Here is a 19,720-nt window from a genome sequence, read left to right as displayed (position 1 = left end):
AACATTTTGGAGTGAGATCGGTCTTTTTACAATCTTTTGAGTTGTGGGATTCTTGACATTTATCGCACCTAGCCTTGCTCTTACACTGCCCACCTGTATGTCCAAATCGAAGACAATTAAAGCATAATAGCACCTTTTGTTTGTATGGTTCGACTTCCTTTAGTACCTTGTTGATTGTTATATATTTTGGTAGCACTTGTGACTTAAAACTAACTACGCATGTTTTTGTTGGAATGTATTCAGTACCGTTTTCATCTACTTGTCTTCGATTTAATCTTGTGACTTGAAGGACTTCAAATTTACAGTGTAAATCGTACATTTTTATTCTGTTTTTAACATACTCTACTGAAAATTCTGTGGAAATATCTTTTATTACGCCCTGTCTAACTAAAAGAAACTTAGGAATGTATATGTCTAGATTATTTTTTATAAATATTGCTTCATTTTTTTTAGATATGATATAGTTAGCCGATTTATAATCTTTAAATTTTATACGTATTTTATTTCTTCCTACTGCGTCAATGCTTACAATTTTTTCATCAATTTCTTTAAAATTTGTGATAATAATGTCACCTATCCTTAACGCGTTTAATCTGCCTTTAAAATCGGGTGAATTATTTTCTAAATACGCGTAAAAAGGTCCTAGGTCGTTTTGTCGGTAAAGAAATTCCTCCCTTTTTGTTCCTACTTCTTTGTTAATGTTATTTGTTATTGAAGTGTGTACATTAGCAAAGTCATTATCGATAATGGGTTTATTATTAATAAGTTTTGTGGTACTTATCTGTGTAACTGGAACAAGATTTTGGAATCCTAATAGCTCCTCCTTTGAAGATGTTGCATGTTCTGTATCCATTTGGGTTTCTAAAACATTTTTATCGGGGGCGTCGCCCCCGCTAACTGCACTCATAACTTTTTAATGTTTTTATTCCGATTTCGCTTTTTTATTTGGTGTAATTAATTTACTTTTAAAGTTCACAAAATATTTATTTAAATATCTAATTTATAGACACCGGTTTTAAAAAACAAGCTTCTTTCCTACGCACGTCTGACTACCACGACGAATGGAAGCTAAGTGATAAAACGACTTAGTCTATGACTTATGACTATGACTTAGAACGACTTAGAAAATATGGGAGAGAGTAATTGATAGAGAGATATGTGTAGAAACACTAATATCTGATAATTAGTTGGGTTTACAGGAAAACTACAGGGTAACATTCGCTTTTGCTTAATGTATACGGATGGTGTAGTGTTATTAGGAGATACTTTTTTTGAGAGGTGAGAATCTTCCTTCTTCCTATCGGACCAAGAGCTAGTCGGAAAAAAATCATTTTTAGACGGCTGATTCTTTCATATATTGTTCCTTATGCTTCCTCGAACACCGTACCGGCCATCTGGCTATTGATACAGGTTGCGTTCATTACTGCGCAGCACACTTGTACAGGTAAACATATCGAATTTAAAATTATTGTAAGACGAAAAATTTTTTTGTCATTACTTTTTAAACATTATTAGAAATATGAACTGTAATTGCCAGACATTTCTGTGGTTTAAAAAGTAATGACAAAAAAATTTTTCGTCCTAAAATAATTCAAATTCAATATACAGAGTGATTGATGAGTGTGATAAAGCTCAGTAGATCCGCTATAGTAATAGATAGCAATAAAAGTTAATAATAAAAATTGTGGCCAACTTTTACCTTCACATTACGAAATTAGTTAGACTGTTACATGGTGTTCAATAACATAGTGGCAGGAACACCCTATATTTTATTTTATATTCGAAATCCTCTTAACTTCCCCATCACAAAAATATAAAGGTTTGTTATATAGGGCTTTTACAAAGTTATAACCAATTTTTTGTGAAAATCGTAACAAGTTCAGCTCCCTGTATAAATAAAAAAAAGCACAACAGCGATGGTTTATTGGTGCCATATTTTTTTGTTGATTGTGAAATTTTTTAAGAATTGTTGATATTGCTAATTTTCCTTATATCGAATACAGGGTGAGTCAAAACGCAAGTACAATCTTTTCTCAGAAATTTTAAATGGAACACCCTGTATTTGAAAAATGTCATTACAATATTAAAATATATGTATAGGCATAGGGAATATTTTTGTATAATATTCCCTATGCCTAAATTTGTCAGTTTTCGAGATATTTTCATTTTTCAGAGTAAGTTATTAATTAGAGTGTTCTATTTAAAATTACTGTGAAAATAATGTTCTTGCGTTTTGATTCACCCTGTATTCGATATAAAGAAAATTAGCAATATCAACCATTTTTATAAATTTTGACAATCAACAAAAAAATGTGGCACCAATAAACCATTGCTGTTGTGCTTATTTTTATTTATACAGGGAGCTGAACTTATTACGATTTTCATAGAACATCGGTTATAACTTTGTAAATACCCTGTATAACATAACAAACCTTTATATTTTTGTGATGGGGAAGTTAAGAAGATTTCGAATATAAAATAAAATATCCATTTAAAAAAAAAAAAAGTTTGGTCTGCCACTATGTTATTGAACCTGTACCTGTATCTGTAACATTCTAACTAATTTTGTAATGTGATGCGCAAAGTTAGCTACAATTTTTGTTATTAACTTTTATTGCTGTCTATTACTATAGCGGAGCGGATCTACTAAGCTTTTTCACACTAATCAATCACCCTGATTTTGTGTTTACCTGTACAGGTGTGCTGCGCAGTAATGAACGCAACCTGTATCAGTAGCCAGATGGCCGGTACGGTGTTCGAGGAAGCATAGGGAACAATATATGAAAGAATCAGCCGTCTTAAAATGATTTCTCGAAAACGTTGCTAGCTCTTAGACCATATTAGGAGATACTGAGTGAGCGGCCGTGGAGTAACGGCATATTCGCTGGCCTCATACGCCAGTGCACGTGGGTTCGAGCCCTGCCAAAGACAAACCATTTTCATTTCCAATAATGACACGAGCCGTCTCACCGTGCCTCGGAGAGCACGTAAAGCCGTCGGTCTTCCTGGGCTAGTGTACATCGGCACTAGTTACTTGAAACAGGGTTAAAGATGTAAATGGCGCCGGAACTGTCCGAAAGGATCTCCCCGGCAAAAATTCCAAACGATATTATTATTAGGAGATACTGAAAGTGATTTACAAGTGATTTGAACAAAAAGTGGAATAGTGGAGATAAGCTCTTAAGAGGATCGGTACGTATTTTCGGCTGCAATGCTATTCAAATGGGGATTCATTTTTTTCTAATCCTGAGAAAACTAATAAGTATTTTTGAAAAATTTAAACGCAGAATGAAAGATTACGTTATTAGCGAGGGCCGAAAGTCCCTGAGAACTTCTATAATGTTTATTTTAATAAGTTACAGGGGTGAAAAACTAAGAAAATTTAGTGTGATTTTTAATTTCAAATATATCATTCAAAATAAACTTTTTATTTATTCTAAGGGACTTTCGGCCCTCGGTAATAATTTAGTCTTTCATTCTGCGTTTAAATTTTTCAAAAAGATTTATGGTTTTTTCAGGATTCGAAAAAAATGAACACAATGCCGTGGTAATATTTTCCAAATCTATCTTTGTCTTACAACGCACTCAGCCGAATATAATATTGTCAGCATATATTGTCAGTCAGACACTGACAATAGGGCTTTTCATCGATTGTCATTTGTTTCGAGCTTGTGTCATGTGTCACATAATATTAATATATCTACGCCATACGTCTTTGGTTTGTATCATTGGTATATAGCGATAACGTATGACGTAGATATATTAATATTATGTGACACATGACAGAAGCTCGAAACAAATGACTGTGAATGAAAAGCCCTATCAGTGACAATTTTAAATATTTGACATTGCATCGGGAATATGTTGAGTTATTGATTAAATATTATTGATATATAGTGTATTTGATAAATAATTGATTTAAGACGTGAACTTAATAAAAAGTTATTTATTGTGTATTATTTGTGGAAGATCCAATCATAGAATACATCAGGATAATATATTCTGTTATCCAAGTATTTTGTTGTTAAAGATGTTCAAAATTGTAAGCGTTCCATAACAATATATTATTAAAAAATCACTTTAACACTTTTCCTCTTTTCTCGATTGAGTATTAGTCTTTGTTGTACAAATAAATTATTACAATCACTGAATACATAGTTAGTGAAAAAATTATCACATTTATTAACTGAATTAATAATTTGCAATTATAAAAATAACAGTTATCCAAGAACATTCAAAACCCATCTCTTTAAATTAATGATGACATTTTCAAGTAGAATGACATTCTAGTAATGTTTACATATCCATACCAGTGTGAATTTTACTACACGTAATTTGCCGTGTAAAGACAGAAAAAGTAGGGATACACGTAAAATATTTGCGAATTATGTACCCATAGCCTTAAGGAAAAAAATTTAAAACTTGTAGAACAAAAATGTAATATTTAAAATGTACATTTAAAGATGAAGTTACTACATAAAATGATAACTTTGGATGGTGAAATGATTGTGAAAAGTAATAGTTTTAAGTGCCTAGAATCGGTATTATAGAGTGCATGCAATATAATAAGGGTGGGATGGATGAAGTGAAAGGAAGCGAGCGGTGTGTTCTGTGATAGAAAGATTCCAATTAAAGTAAAAGGAAAATTCTATAAAACTGCTATAAGAGCAGTATGATGTACAGAACTAAATTTTGGGCAGATACTATTCTTAGATGAAGAAGGGATAAAATTAAGGGAAGGCTAGAAGTGACACCAATTGACACATCAAAATGAGGGTGCCGGGTGCATAGATAAGATGGTTCGGGCGTGTTCAATGTTGAGATGTTAAGTAATTACTCAATATGAAGATTTGCTGATTTGCGTGTTCCTGGGGGAGTAGGGAGTAGGAAACATATTGTCAGTAAAGAGGATTGATATCGATGTGACTCGAGATAGAAACTGGGGAAATATAGTTAAAGAAGCCGACTGCGTATAAGGTTTAAAGGCATTATTTATTTTTATTATGTTTTCTTGAATAATCCGAAGCGAATTGTCATTTATGATTTATTTTTATTCGCTTTTTTTATACTCTGGCAATTGACAATCTTTTGTTTATGACAGTTCATATTCAGATTGATGGTTTCGTCTGAGATCAATTTTAATCAAATTATTTGGTAATAAGTACATTTGCAAATAAAACAAATACCTGAATATTAATTTTTAAAAACTTATTTTAGACTGGAAAAAGCCTTTATAAGAACCAGTCCCTCATGAAATGTGTCAAATGCCAAGAACTTTCTGTGGTAGAACATGATATTGCTCAATGCCAAAATATTAGATGTGGTTATATTGTTTGTAGAAGATGTGATAGTTTTTCCTTTGATCCAAGACAGTTTAAGGACACTTGTCAACACGCCCAGTTGTTGAATAGTAGCAGACCAAGGTAAGTCTAATTTTCGACTAGTATTTTAAATTTGTGTTGATATTAGCAATTTTAATATGTTCGGAAAAAATTGGGAGCTATGAAAGTTTAATGGGAAATTAAAGTTGCAAACGCTAGGTTATTGTTGGGTTTATTTGAGTGGGCACTTAACCACTATTCCACTCAATCTAAGATATCTATTATGGCTCATCCCTAGATTAAAGTTGACAGTTCTATTAAGTTTTACAAAAAGTTGACAGTTTTATTAGTAGTTTTACTAAGAGTAACGCAAAGAAGAATGGAGCGATCAATGATAGGGGCCACTCTACGAGACAGGATTAAAAACAAAGAGCTAAGACCAAAGTCATAGACGTCATTGAAAGAAGCTGTAACTTAAAATGGAAATGGGTTGGACACGTTGCCAGAATGAAGGACGGAAGGTGGACTCGCAAACTAGTTGAATGGAGACTAAGAGCCGATAAACGTAGCAGAGACTTAACGAAAGACAACAAAAGACTGGATACAGAAAGCACAAAATAGAACATTTTGGAGACAACCGGGGAGGCCTACGTCCAGCAGTGGATCGTGAGAGACTGATGATGGTGATCGACTTGATAATGCTTAAATGTATTGAGTCTTATCCTATCTAACTCTGGGCAGTTCCACATAACATAATCTGTCGTCTCGTCTGTCTTCTTCTTGATGTGCCTATCCGTGACGAATGTTGGCGATCATCATGGCAATCTTGCTGCAAAAGCTGCACAGATGTTGTGTTGAACCAGGTTCTGAAGTTCTTTAACCAGGATGTTCTTCCTCTTCCTGGACCTCGCTTTCCAAATATTTTTCCAGCAGGATGGCTTGTAGGAGGGCATATCTGGATTCATTTCGCATAATGTACTCGTCTGTAGCATGATAAAATCAATGGTGGGGCTTGACGAATTGGTCTTGCATCTCCAGTATAAATTCTATGTTAAACGCCCTGTAGATTTCTTGGCTTCAAAAATATCGTATTTTTCATTAATAAATTCATTAACTTTTTCTAGTTCTTCAGTTGTTAAGTGATCAACATTTTTTATTAGTTCTTTAGCCAGGTTAGCGTCAACTTGGCAACTTAAGCTGTATTCTTTTTCAAATATTTTTGGCACTTGTTTATTTTTTCTATTGGCGTACAGAGTGCTATTTGTTGTTCTTTTTTAAATTTAAAAGGCTTTTTGGATAAATTAGCAGCCCTTACTGGAATCATCTCAGCTACATTCACGAGACATCTGGCTATCAAGATTCCGTCATCAACAAGTTCCTCGCTTTCCACAACGCCGAAATGTAAACCTTCAGGTTTTTGACTCAGTCTCGTCAGGACTATACTTTCAGAATTTTGAGGAATTTCTGTATCTTTACTAACTACAAAATTATTGAGGTATCGATTCTTCAAAATTTAGGACGATTTCTTTATTTTCAATAAACAAAATTTTATTTTGAAGATCTGTGAAAAATGTGTTCTGCATAATGTCCATCCCAAGTACGCATTTATCTTTAATATCGGCTACAAGAAATATGTGTTTGATCAAAGTGTTACCAATTGCTATGGTTGCCGTTATTTATCCATGAATTGGAATAGTGTGACCTGAAGCTGATTCCAGAACTAAGTTTGTTTTAGTTGGCTGTAGTTTTCTATTCAGAAATCCGGTTCGAATAAATGATCTAGTTGCACCGGCATCAATAATAAAGGTGCATTTTTTATTGTCAACGTAGCCCTTAAGTAACAAATTCTGTTAATTTGTATTTAAAGTATAACTGGTAATTTGGGAGCTTTTATTAGATACAGCCGACGCCCACCCTTTAGTGTCGACTTTCATTCGTTTCCCTGGCTATTGTTTGGATATCTGTGGTCAGTTGTGGGAGATCGATTTCTTAGATACCTATCTCTACTAGTATTTATAGTAGGGCTATGTGATGGGCTTCTGGATGTCAATCTAGGCAATCTTCTGACCTCATTCTTGTATTCTTCTTTTCTTGCTTGGGATCGGCTTCTGCAATTGATTTGCAAATGTCCCATTCTTCCGCACTTAAAACATCTTCTGTTTTGATTTCGAGCTTTTTGTTGGAGATTTTGAAGTATGTTTAACATCTGGGACAAAATAGATTGTTGGATATCTGTGGTAGTGGTACTTCTTCATTTTCTCGAAATCTTATTTCTTCTAATTTTGGGCGAGATCTGACTTTTCGCCGTTTCAAAGAGCTGTTGCATTTCATCATGTAGTCCATCTATGAATGCCTGTATACCAATTTGTTCTAAAAAATCTTTAGGTGGTGAGGGTATGCCAAGTGCAGTAATCTTTTAATCTCTGCTTCAGATTTTTACAGGCTTTCATTATGTTTTTGATGTCTAACTTTCAACTGACTTTGGAAAACCTGCTTTAGATGTTGCTGGCCATATTAGTATGATACAATTGATCCAAAAGATGGCATAACCCAGACATCCAAAGTGAAAGTTATCCTCCAACATCAAATTGTTCTATATGGTCCACATAATGTTCAGAAAAAAGTCACACCATTTTGAGCGTCGGGTTTGGGGGGAGAGGGGGGAGAAATCGGTAAATTCGTAGTTTTTTAAGCTTTTCTTCAATATTTCTAAAACTATGCGGTTTGACATGAACAACCTACTATACAAAAATGTTCTACATTAAATTTGAAATCAAAAAGGCCCCATGCATAATCCTTTTAAAATTAACAAAGTTACGGAGGTAGTATAGTATAATTGGTCCAAAAAATAGGCCTAACCCAAACATCGAAAGTAAAAGTTTTCCTCCAACACCAAATTGTTCTATATGGTCCAAATATTGTTCAGTAATAAGTTTCACCATTTTGAGCTTCCGATTTGGAGGTCAGATGGGAGAGAAGTCGGTAAATTAGTAGTTTTTTTACGTTTTTCGCCAATATTCCTAAAACTATGCTTTAGCGTAAACAATGTTCTATACAAAAATGTTCTACATAAATTTTAAAACAAAAAAGGTCCTATACTTAAGTGTTAAAAAAATGAACCGTTCCAGAGTTACGGAGGGTGAAAAGTGGAGGTTTTCGATACTTTTTATATTTTTTTGGGCAATTGATGATGATTTTGGATGGTGAGGTTGACGTTTCTTCAAGGGCTTATCAATAACATACTACCGGCCACTGAAAGAGCAAATTGTATTTACAAAACACAAAACACAATCCTGTTAAAGAAAATTTCTTTCATGACTAATAATATTAAAAATTGCCCAAAGAATATAAAAAGTATCGAAAACCTCCACACATTTCACCCTCCGTAACTCTGGAACCGTTAATTTTATAACAATTATGTACAGGACCTTTTTGTTTTAAATTTTATGTAGAATATTTTTCTGTAAAACATTGTTTACGCTAAAGCATAGTTTTAGAAATATTGACGAAAAACGTAAAAAAACTACTAATATACCGGCTTCTCCCCCATCTGTCCCCCAAACCGGACGCTCAAAATGGTGTAACTTTTTACTGAACAATATGTGGACCATATAGAACAGTTTGGTGTCGGAGGAAAACTTTTACTTGGATGTTTGGGTTAGGCCTTTTTTTAGACCAGTTATACTATACTACCTCCGTAACTTTGAAACCGTTCATTTTAGAAGGATTATGCATAGGTTCTTTTTTATTTCAAATTTAATGTAGAACATTTTTGCATAGAAGGTTGTTTATGCTAACCCTCATAGTTTTAGAAACATTGACGAAAAACGTAAATAACTACGAATTTACCGATTTCTCCCCCTCTCCCCCCAAACCCGACGCTCAAAATGGTGTGACTATTTTCTGAACATTATGTGGACCATATAGAACAATTTGGTGTTGGAGGATAACTCTCACTTTGGATGTCTGGGTTTGGGTCTAAATTATACCATACTATATCTTGTCTCTAAAGCTTGTAAGAGAGAGGTATAACTATATGAGGTAATGAAGCTATCTGTCTTTCTAAACTAGATTTTAAATCTTTGTGTTGTTGTTTAATTGTATTGTCTAAATAGTTTTGCTGTTGATCTATTTTATTATCTAAATCAGATTTTAGATCATTTTGTTGTCGTTTTAAATCGTTTTGTTGTGCTTGTAATTTATCTATTCTAGTATTAATGTGACTTACCTCTAACTGAAATTTTTCATTAATTTAAGATAGACTATTTATGATTTCTACCTCTCCTCATCTTCCTCTTCTTTTCTACGCTTCTCCTTTTCCTCTTTCTCTTCTTCTCTACGTTTCTCTTCGGATATCTTTCTCAAATTTAGTAGATCTTGTATTTACCATAAACAATTATTGAATATCTTCTTATCCCACCGCTGCGCTGTCGCCAATGTTACGCTTCTTTAAAAATAAACTTTATTCAGATTCAACAATAGTACAATACTTTAACTTTTACAACACAAAGACAATCTGACAACTTTAAAATCTCGAATACAACTATTTCTATTCGCGGTGTGCAAGTACTTGGAGAGGATACGAGAAACGATCGTGCGCGATTAGCGGAGAAATATTGCAACTTTCTTAAATAATTCATATTGTCAATTGAAATTGTCAAAATTGACGTATATTTCATACCTACTGTCATTGAAGAAGAAAAATTATATATTGCTTCACAATATTGATATAATATGCAATTATTATACAGGGTGTACCGAAAAGATTCGTCATAAATTATACCACATATTCTGGGGTCAAAAATATATTGATTGAACGTCACTTACCTACATACAATAGTGGACACAAAAAAAGTTACAGCCCTTTGAAGTTACAAAATAAAAATAGATTTTTCTTCATATATCGAAAACTTTTAGAGATTTTTTATTGAAAATGGACATGTGGCGTTCCTATGGCAGACACATATTAAAAAACAGACAACGATGAAATTTGTACGCCCCATAAAATTTTTATGGGGTTTTGTTCCCTTAAACCCCCCAAAACTTTTGTGTACATTCCAATTAAATTATTATTGATGTACCATTAGTTAAACACAATATTTTTAAAACTTTTTTGCCTCTCAGTATTTTTTCAATAAGCCAGTTTTTATTATGTTTACATAAAATTTTATGGGGGTTCGTTCCTTTAAACCCCCCAAATGTTTGTGTACGTTCCAGTTAAACTATTGTTGCGGTACCATTAGTTAAACACAGTATGCTTAAAACTTTTTTGCCTCATAATTTCATAAATTGAATACCTTCATAAATTTTCATATTACATTTACATATTATTACCATGTATTTATAATCATACTTAACCATATACAAATAGGTGGTGGATTTGACAAATATTCAAAATATCTCGATAAAAACTGGCTTATCGAAAAAATATTAAGAGGCAAAAAAGATTTAAAAACAATTTATTTAACTAGTAATACTACAATAATAATTTGATAGGAACATACACAAAAGTTTAGGGGGGGTTTAAAGGAACGAAACCCATAAAATTTTTATGGGGTGCACAATTTTCACTATAATTTTTTTTAAGATACTCCTGCCATACGAATGCCACATGTCCATTTTCAATAAAAAATATCTAACAGTTTTTGATATATTGAAAAAAAATTGATTTTTATTTTGTAACTTCAAAGGGCTGTAACTTTTTTTATGTGCACATTTGTACTAAGGTAAGTTATGTTCAATCAACCTATTTTTGACCCCAGAATCTGTGGTATAATTTATGACCAATCTTTTCGTGACACCCCGTATAAAGGTAAATTTAATTAATTGTATTTTGCTTGCAGTACTGTATTTTAATAACTAATTTTATTTACTACATACAATTGTTTAACTTATTAATAATATAACCTGAATCTTATCTTTTCTTCTTATTATTTTTTTGGACTATGGCCTTGACAATTATCCAGTAACCAGGACTAATATAATTGGCCAATATAATTAAAAGTGCGAAAAATGTTGCTGAGCCTAGAAACCAGGTGTCGCTTTACCGAACTTGCACGGTCCCAATAATGTCAAACACATTAGTTTTATATAGATTTTCTGACGTCCTAGACGTCACCAGAAATTTCTGGGTTATTCCATGACATCTAGAACATTCTCGTACGTGACTGCTTCTTATTTCACGTCAAGGAACTTTTTCTATGTAGGATCAATCTACGGAACTGTAGTAACAGTATGTTACTTTCCCAATGAAAAACCCTGTATATACAGTCGAACCCGCTCATTATAACACCGGTTTAAGGAATAGAAATTTGAGGTCCCGAAATGGTGTTAATAGCCACTAATGATCGGTTATTAGAATATTCCGGTAATAGGAATACTTTTGTGACACGAAGGCTAGAAACCAGCAAATGAAAGAGTTTTAAACACCTTTAAGAGCATTTGTAACTTATGATAAGTTTCTTATTAGCCCAGTAAATGAACGGGAAATACGGCGATACCGTGTAATTTTAAGGGGCAGCACCGAATTGCATGAAAATTAGGATTTAGGCTTTACTGACCCTCCACTTCAAAGTTGAATTTGTGTCGTCGGTTGCTTTTTATTTTTTAGGGGAGCAAACAACCCCTATTATAAAAAAATCGTATAATTGTAAATTAAAGCGGGTAATTGATTCAAATCATATTTTAATAAAATGAAGGAATGTTAATTAACATGAAATAACATAGTTTAAGATTTTGTCACAGTTTAACCCTTAAATTTCACCCCCTAGAATAGTTACAATTCAAACAAACAATGTAATTGAATACCATGTCGTTACTGATTTGCATTCAAATTTGGATTTAGGTTATATTTACCTTTTATTTCAAAATGTGAATACTGCCGTTAGTTGATTTTAATTTTTTAGGGGTGAAAACTACCCCTATGATAAAAAAATCATATAATTGTAAATTCAAGCAATTTGGAATTATCTAATTATACGGTCACATTAAACTTAGATTCCTTTACTGATTAAATTTTTTGCCACATAATTTCTACCGTTATAAAAATGACCCCTTGAGAAGAAATTCGAATAGTTACATTGTTATACAGTGTGGGCCAAAGAAAACAGTCCACCTCGATATTTGGCAGTATTTATTAGATTTTAACGAAATGACGAAACAGGTTGATTTTTGATCTAATGGTGACACATTTTTACGGTACTTACATCTGTCATTTGTCAACCCCTCCCTTCCACTTCCCCACCCCTTATCTTTACATAGGGAATAGGACTCGTGTGGTAGCGCATTTGAAAGGTTATTCAACTCTCCATTCAGTAATGTAAACATTAACATAATTACGGAGTTCAAATGCTTGAATTATACATTATAAATTCGATGACTAAAATGATACTGCCAATATTTATGAGTTGCGTTGCTTCGACAACTTTATTGGAAGATAGTCCTTTCCTCTGTAAATCAACTTTAACTTTTGTAGTAAAAATTGTAGTATTTGATCAAAATTCTCGTGTTAGTGATCTCATAATAAGTCACGAGGGAAAAACCAGGAAAATAAACCTTATTTTACTAACCCGGCATGGTAAGTATTTGGCCTTACATTTAGTTTACTCTCAAAATTCACTACAAACTCTGATTTTATATGTAAGTTATTTTAAAATATAAATGTATCCTAATATGTTATGGACTTACAACGAAATTACAAAAACCATAGATAAATATCTTTTAAACTATCTCATATAATAGTACAAAATCCTTTATTTTAAGAGAAAAGACATCAAGGAGAATCCAAAAATGCAAAAATATACAGAGTATTCCATTTAAAAAAACATAGGTTTGTGTCACCCTGTCAATACGAGTGGCCTTGTATATTTGAAAATATATTTAGGGTATGGTCCTATCTGTGCCCCGACTTTATCTAAATAACTTTTTTCGTATCTCTTACTGCAAACGAGTAATTGGACTTCCTCGCACTAATGCCTCATCCTGTATGTTGTTGGTTTTTTACTCATAACTAGGTTACTTTTTAAGCTATAAAGTGCTAAAAAAACCAATTTGTAGGTTTTTCTAAGGACAATAAGAGTACTAAATATATTTTTTGAATCCCTTATTTTTTAAAAGAGTTTGAGTTAAAAGGGCTTGAACGAGTTACTAATCACCAGTGTATGCAAATTTTGAACAGCCATATCTTACCCAATTTTTATCTTACATAAAATTTAAAAAAAAAAAAACGGAGTGTTTATGCGGGTAAAAACTATATTTTTTTACTGTTTGAGATTTTTCGTAACACTAATACTTTTGAAGTTATTTTGAAAAGAATGTAATTTTACCAAAATTTAAAAAAAAAGTTTTTTTAATATAAAACCAAATTTTTCCAAAAATAAGCACTTCAAACCGGTCAAACTTACAGATCATATTAGCAATACATATATAAAGTAAATGGTAAATCAGTAACGATTAATTTCATTTGGCATGTTAAATAGGGGGAGATTTTCACGACTTATTATATATAAAAAAACGGGCCAACTTTATTTTGAGCGCAACTCGCATAATTTTGATGCTACAAACTTTTATGAAAAATAAATATATTTTTAGACGCTTTAAAAGAGTATTTATGAGTTTTCTGCGAAAAGTGCTTCATTTTTTGGTTACTTCAGCTTGAAACATTCGATTCGGAATTTTACGAGTAAGAACGTATTTTTCATGATATACAACTTTGCTTCTTCTGGGTTTATAGTCCAAGTGAATACACCAATTTGTTCCTTTTTTTACAGGCTACATTTTTTCTAAGAATATTTTTTTCGATAAAGTACTTAGTTTTTTTGTTATTTGCGAAACACTGCCAGAAAACGTGTTTTTTTTTTTGTTGAAAAATGCACATTTTCACTCTCAAATAACTCGAAAAGTATTAAAGCAGTTAAAAAACCTTATAGAACAAAAGTTGCTTAGAATTTGTCAATTTATCCATTTTCAGACTTATTTTAAACATATGTTTTTTCACCCCCGAGAAGGGGTAAATTTCACCCCCCAAGTAAAAGCAACCAACGGCGCAATTTCAACTTTGAAATATAGGGTAAGTAGAACCTAAATCCAAATTTTCAAGCAAATCCGTCTTGCCCCTGAAAATTACACGCCAAACCGGTCATTTACTATTAGGTTTCAATATTTTTTTCACTTTCAGAAATTTACTTGGAGATGTAAGCAACAATTGTACGGGGACAAGTGATTACATGACTGATATTTCGAATTCAATTTTCTCATCATCGTTTAGTCTCAATATAAGTAAACTAGATTCTTCAGGGACATTTTCTGACTTTGAAGTATCGACCCCAAAACAAAAGGTGAAGAGGAATTTATCGAAAGCTTTTGTGCCACGCTCAGAGGTAAGCATTAATTATAAGTTTATATTTTTATCGCCAACCGTCACTAAAGTCATTCATTATGGTACTCATTTGCGGCAGTAAAGTAATACTTTATTGTACTGAAAGAAGAATTTTACTTTACCTGCCGCGATTAATCGAGATTGAATGTAAGTGGTCGATGGCCGTAATCGATTATTTATTTGAGTAACTTACAATTTATTTACTTTAGTTATTTAAAAATATTGTACACAATTTGCGATATTATCGATTAAGAGGATGGATACGTATTTTCGGCTGCAATGGTATTTAAATGGGGATTCATTTTTTCGAATCCTGAGAAAACTAATGAGATTTTTGAAAAATTTAAACGCGGAATGAAAGATTACGTTCTTACCGAGGGCCGAAAGTCCCTGAAAACTTCTATAATGTTTATTTTAAAAAGTTACAGGGGTGAAACACTAATAGAAAATGTAGTGTGATTTTTAATTTCAAATATCTCATTCAAAAGAAACTTTTTATTCATTCTAAGGAACTTTCGGCCCTCGGTATAAAGTAATCTTTCATTCTGCGTTTAAATTTTTCAAAAATATTTATTAGTTTTCTTAGGATTCGAAAAAAATTATTACATTTAAAATACATTGAAAACTTTGACAGGCGTCAAAATGTTCCTTTCCTCTTAAAGGGCCTAGCCGGGTAAGATGATGAAAAGTGCCCCCAACTCGATTCGAATTGCATATAGGTCACCGTTTAGCATATATAGTGAAACTCACTTTCTGAAATTTTTAGCCCCCTAGGTGGTCATGTGACCCACCTAGAGCCTAATTAGGGTTTTTATGTTTTTATTTTTTATCTCAGCCGCATCAAGAACTAGCGAAAAACTTAATAAAAAAGTTATAAGTTTCAAAAAGTTCTGTCCGAAAATAATTTTTTTTTTAATTTTTGGCGGGAGATTTAAATTTTAGAACGATTTTAAAATTCTAAATGAGTATAAAAAAATAACTAAGACATTCGTTTTCACGAAAAAAATATATAACGTGTATTTTTGCATAATGTTTCACCCTGAATTTTTTCAAATTTTTAAAATTGGTGAAACGCACTTTTATAAATAAAAAACCGCATTTTTTGGGTTTTTTTTCGATTTTTGATACAATTTTATACATATTTTTCAAAAAAGGTAACACCGTCACTAGAATAGGTAAAAAACTGAAAAATAATTGGGGTTTGCTTAATAAAAATTTTTTGTAACGCCATCCATTTTCAAGATACAGGGCGTTGAAGAAAACACAATTTTACACATTTTGTACGATTTTGCCGAAACTACTGGCAACATTGTAATAAAACTTGGCGGGTTTTAAGAGGTAGTTATTGAGCATGTTTTGACATACAATTAAGGATTTGATATTCATCATTGGCGCGCATAGGGGTAATGGTCTGAACTTTTCAAAGAAAAAAAGATAGTACGCCACTGACATATTTCAAATTAACGATCAATTTTGAATTCCTCGTTCAATTTGCAATAAAAAAACTAGCTTCTCATTTTTTCATACGACGCGCCGTTTTACTGCAAAAAATAAAATATCTTAACGCTTCCAAAGTATTCGAATTAGTTTTTATAATGGATGTATGAGTTTATGTAGATGTACTCTAGGTCTGGATCCCGCGTATGAAAAAAAAAGTTGATTAATAGCATGCTGAAAATTTGTTAATAGCTTAAGGGTGTCTATTCGGATAAACTTTGATATATGGGAACACTGGAACAGGGGCAGTTTTGATTGTGGAACAGGTTAAAAATTTGGAACGGTCAGACCACGAAAACGGCACATTTATTTTGTCCGACAGAACAGACCTAAACTCTTCGAACAGAGATTAAACTCTCATGCAAAAATCAGACTGCCCTTTATCACATGTCATAATTCCTGTCATTTGACATATTCTACATGTTCCACTCATTAAAACGCCCATTTGGTGATAAATAGCAGTCTGATTTTTGCATGAGAGTTTAATCTCTGTTCGGAGAGTTTAAGTCTGTTCTGTCGGACAAAATACATGTGCCGTTTTCGTGGTCTGACCGTTCCAAATTTTTAACCTGTTCCACAATTAAAACTTCCATTGTTCCCATATATCAAAGTTTGTCCGACTAGACGCCCTTAAGCTATTAACAAATTTTCAGACCTACTCGTAGAAACTACTAGAAGTTTGAATACTTTGTAAGGGTTAAGATATTTTATTTTTTGAATAAAAATGGCGCGTCGTATGAAAAAATAGAAACACCGATTTTTTGTCACAAATTGAACGAGGAATTCAAAAACGATTGTTAATTTGAAATATGTCAGTGGCGTACTATCTTTATTCTTTAAAAAGTTCAGACCATTACCCCTATGCGCGCCAATGATAAATATAAAATTCTTAATTGTATGTCAAAACATGCACAACAACTACCTCTTAAAACTCGCCAAATTTTATTACAATGTTGCCAGTAGTTTCGGCAAAATCCTAAAAAATGTGTAAAATTTTGTTTTCTTCAACGCCCTGTATCGTGAAAATGGATGGCATTACAAAAAATTTGTATTAAGCAAACCCCAATTATTTTTCAGTTTTTTACCTATTCTAGGAACGGTGTTACCTTTTTTGAAAAATATGTATAAAATTGTATCAAAAAACGAAAAAATGCGGTTTTTTATTTTTAAAGGTGCGTTTTACCAATTTTAAAAATTCGAAAAAATTCAGGGTGAAATATTATGCAAAAATACACGTTATATATTTTTTTCGTGAAAACGAATGTCTTAGTTATTTTTTTATACTCATTTAAAATTTTAAAATTGTTCTAAAATTTAAATTTCCCGCCAAAAATTAAAAAAAAAATTTCGCACAGAACTTTTTAAAACTTGCAACTTTTTTATATAAAGTTTTTCGCTAGTTCTCGATGCGGCTGAGATAAAAAATAAAAACATAAAAACCCTAATTAGGCTCTAGGTGGGTCACATGACCACCTAGGGGGTTAAAAATTTCAGAAAGTTAGTTACACTATATATGCTAAACGGTGACCTATATGGAATTCGAATCGAGTTGGGGGCACTTTTCATCATCTTACCCGGCTAGGCCCTTTATGTCAAAAAGTGAAATTATGTAGTATTTTGCAATTATATTCATATAAAATAAATTAAAACTTTAACGACTTAGTAATTATTCAATTTTGATAACTATCGATTAAAAATCGACAGCAACCATCTTGCAAAAGTTATCTGTCATCACTATCATGAAATTATTATGACGTTTAAAATTTAAATGTGTTAGGAGGTCATTTTGAACAACTTATGTAATTAAACATTTAAAATATTTTATTAAAAGTAGCTTTTAATTTTTTCAAAAATGTTGTATTTTGTGTTCATGTTTTTTTTTTGTAAAATTTTTTTCTGATGAATTATTTTTGTTCTTCATTTGTTACATTTACATACAAACTAGTTTTTAATTGTTTTCACAAAATGTTGTATTCAGTGTTTGTGTTTTTTTTTTGTAAAATTTATAACTAATAAATTATTTTTCTTTCTTTATTTGTTACACTTACATACAAAAGTAGTTTTTAAGTGTTTAAAAAATGTTGTAAGTTGTAGTTGTGTTTTCTTTGTAAAATTTATTACTAATAAATTATATTTCTTTCTTTATTTGCTACATTGTTTCATTTATTACCAGATTGATAATCAGTAATCGTAAATTGTCAGTTTTAAACAATTCAGTCATGGCATACTTAAAATTTGGAAAGATTTAGATTAGTAAATTAATAATTTTCCCTGAAAAATGAAAATATCTCGAAAACTAATAAATTTAGACATAGTGAATGTTATATAAAAATTAAAGTACGGTAATGGTACTTTTCGATAGTGATATAAAATACAGGGTATAAAATTACTGAGAAAATAATGTACTTGCGTTTTGACTCACCCTGTATTCAATATAAGGAAAATTAGCAATATCAATCATTTATGAAAATTTTGACAATAAATAAAAAATGTGGATTCAATTATCCATTGCTTTTGTGCTTATTTTTATTTATACAGTGAGTTGAACTTATGATTTTCATATAAAATTCGTTATAACTTTGTAAATACATGTATAACATAACAAACCTTTATATTTTTGTAATGGAGAAGTTAAGAAGATTTCTATTATAAAATAAAATACCTGGTGTTCCATTAAAAAAAAACATAAGTTTGGTCTGCCACTATGTTATCAAACACCCTGTAACAATCTAATTAATTTTGAAATGTGAAGCTCAAAGTTGGCTACAATTTTTGTTATTAACTTTTATTGCTATCTATTACTATAACGGATCTACAGAGCTTTACCTCACTAACCAATGTTTGGTTGTGAAAATTTGGTTTAAAAAACATCTAGAGCGGCACATAGGACTACAAAAAAAAAACATGTTAAAAAAGTTTGATCGTGGTAAGGTTAAAAACCTTACCATCCGAAGTGGATGTTAACAGAATGCAGAATGGAGGCCTGTACTGACAGCCGACTGAGATAGAATGTGCTCTTTTAGATGTTCTTTTTTTTTTTCACAAGTGATAGTTTACATTTGTCATTTATAGGAAATTAGAATATCTAAAGCCCGTTTTACAGCTTGCAATTATACGCAAGAAAGTTGCCAAAAGACATGCGCAGTATGTCGTCAGCTGATTATTTCCTGCAACTTCTTGCAATTGCGCGATAATCGGTTTGATGCCATTTTCTGTGCAAGTTTTCATGCAAGTCTAGGGGAATTTGTAGGAAGTTTGATTTTTCCACAATGTCAAATGTCATAATCACTGATTGACACGGATACATGTCGATCAGCAGTTTTCTGTTTTTGAAATATCAACATTATTTCTTACATATTTCTAACTTGATTTGTTGATTATTGGCTTTTAGAAATATATTTCCCCTCTTCTTGTTCAACCAAGATCTTATGCACCATCTCTGTTCTCGGCGTTCTAAATTAGTAACTAAAAGACTGGCTGCAGCAATAGTAATACTGAAGGTTGCTCCCACTCTCTTTTTCCTTTT

The 19,720-nt window shown here is 31.9% G+C and overlaps 1 protein-coding gene across 1 annotated transcript in view; it reads left to right on the top strand.

The window, feature by feature from the left end:
* The window catches only part of LOC126883985 (uncharacterized), a 91,503-nt gene that overhangs the window by 53,765 nt on the left and 18,018 nt on the right, over positions 1 to 19,720 (top strand). Inside the window, exons 3-4 of the mRNA XM_050649757.1 lie at positions 5,218 to 5,423; positions 14,497 to 14,698. Coding sequence (XP_050505714.1) covers positions 5,218 to 5,423; positions 14,497 to 14,698 — 408 coding nt within the window. The remainder of the gene's footprint in view (positions 1 to 5,217; positions 5,424 to 14,496; positions 14,699 to 19,720) is intronic.

Source organism: Diabrotica virgifera, chromosome 4 (assembly GCF_917563875.1).
Source record: "Diabrotica virgifera virgifera chromosome 4, PGI_DIABVI_V3a".
In the NCBI taxonomy this organism is placed as follows: Eukaryota; Metazoa; Arthropoda; class Insecta; order Coleoptera; family Chrysomelidae; genus Diabrotica; species Diabrotica virgifera.
The sequence above is the reverse complement of the archived record's forward strand: the minus strand, read 5'-3'. Positions and strand labels throughout refer to the sequence as shown.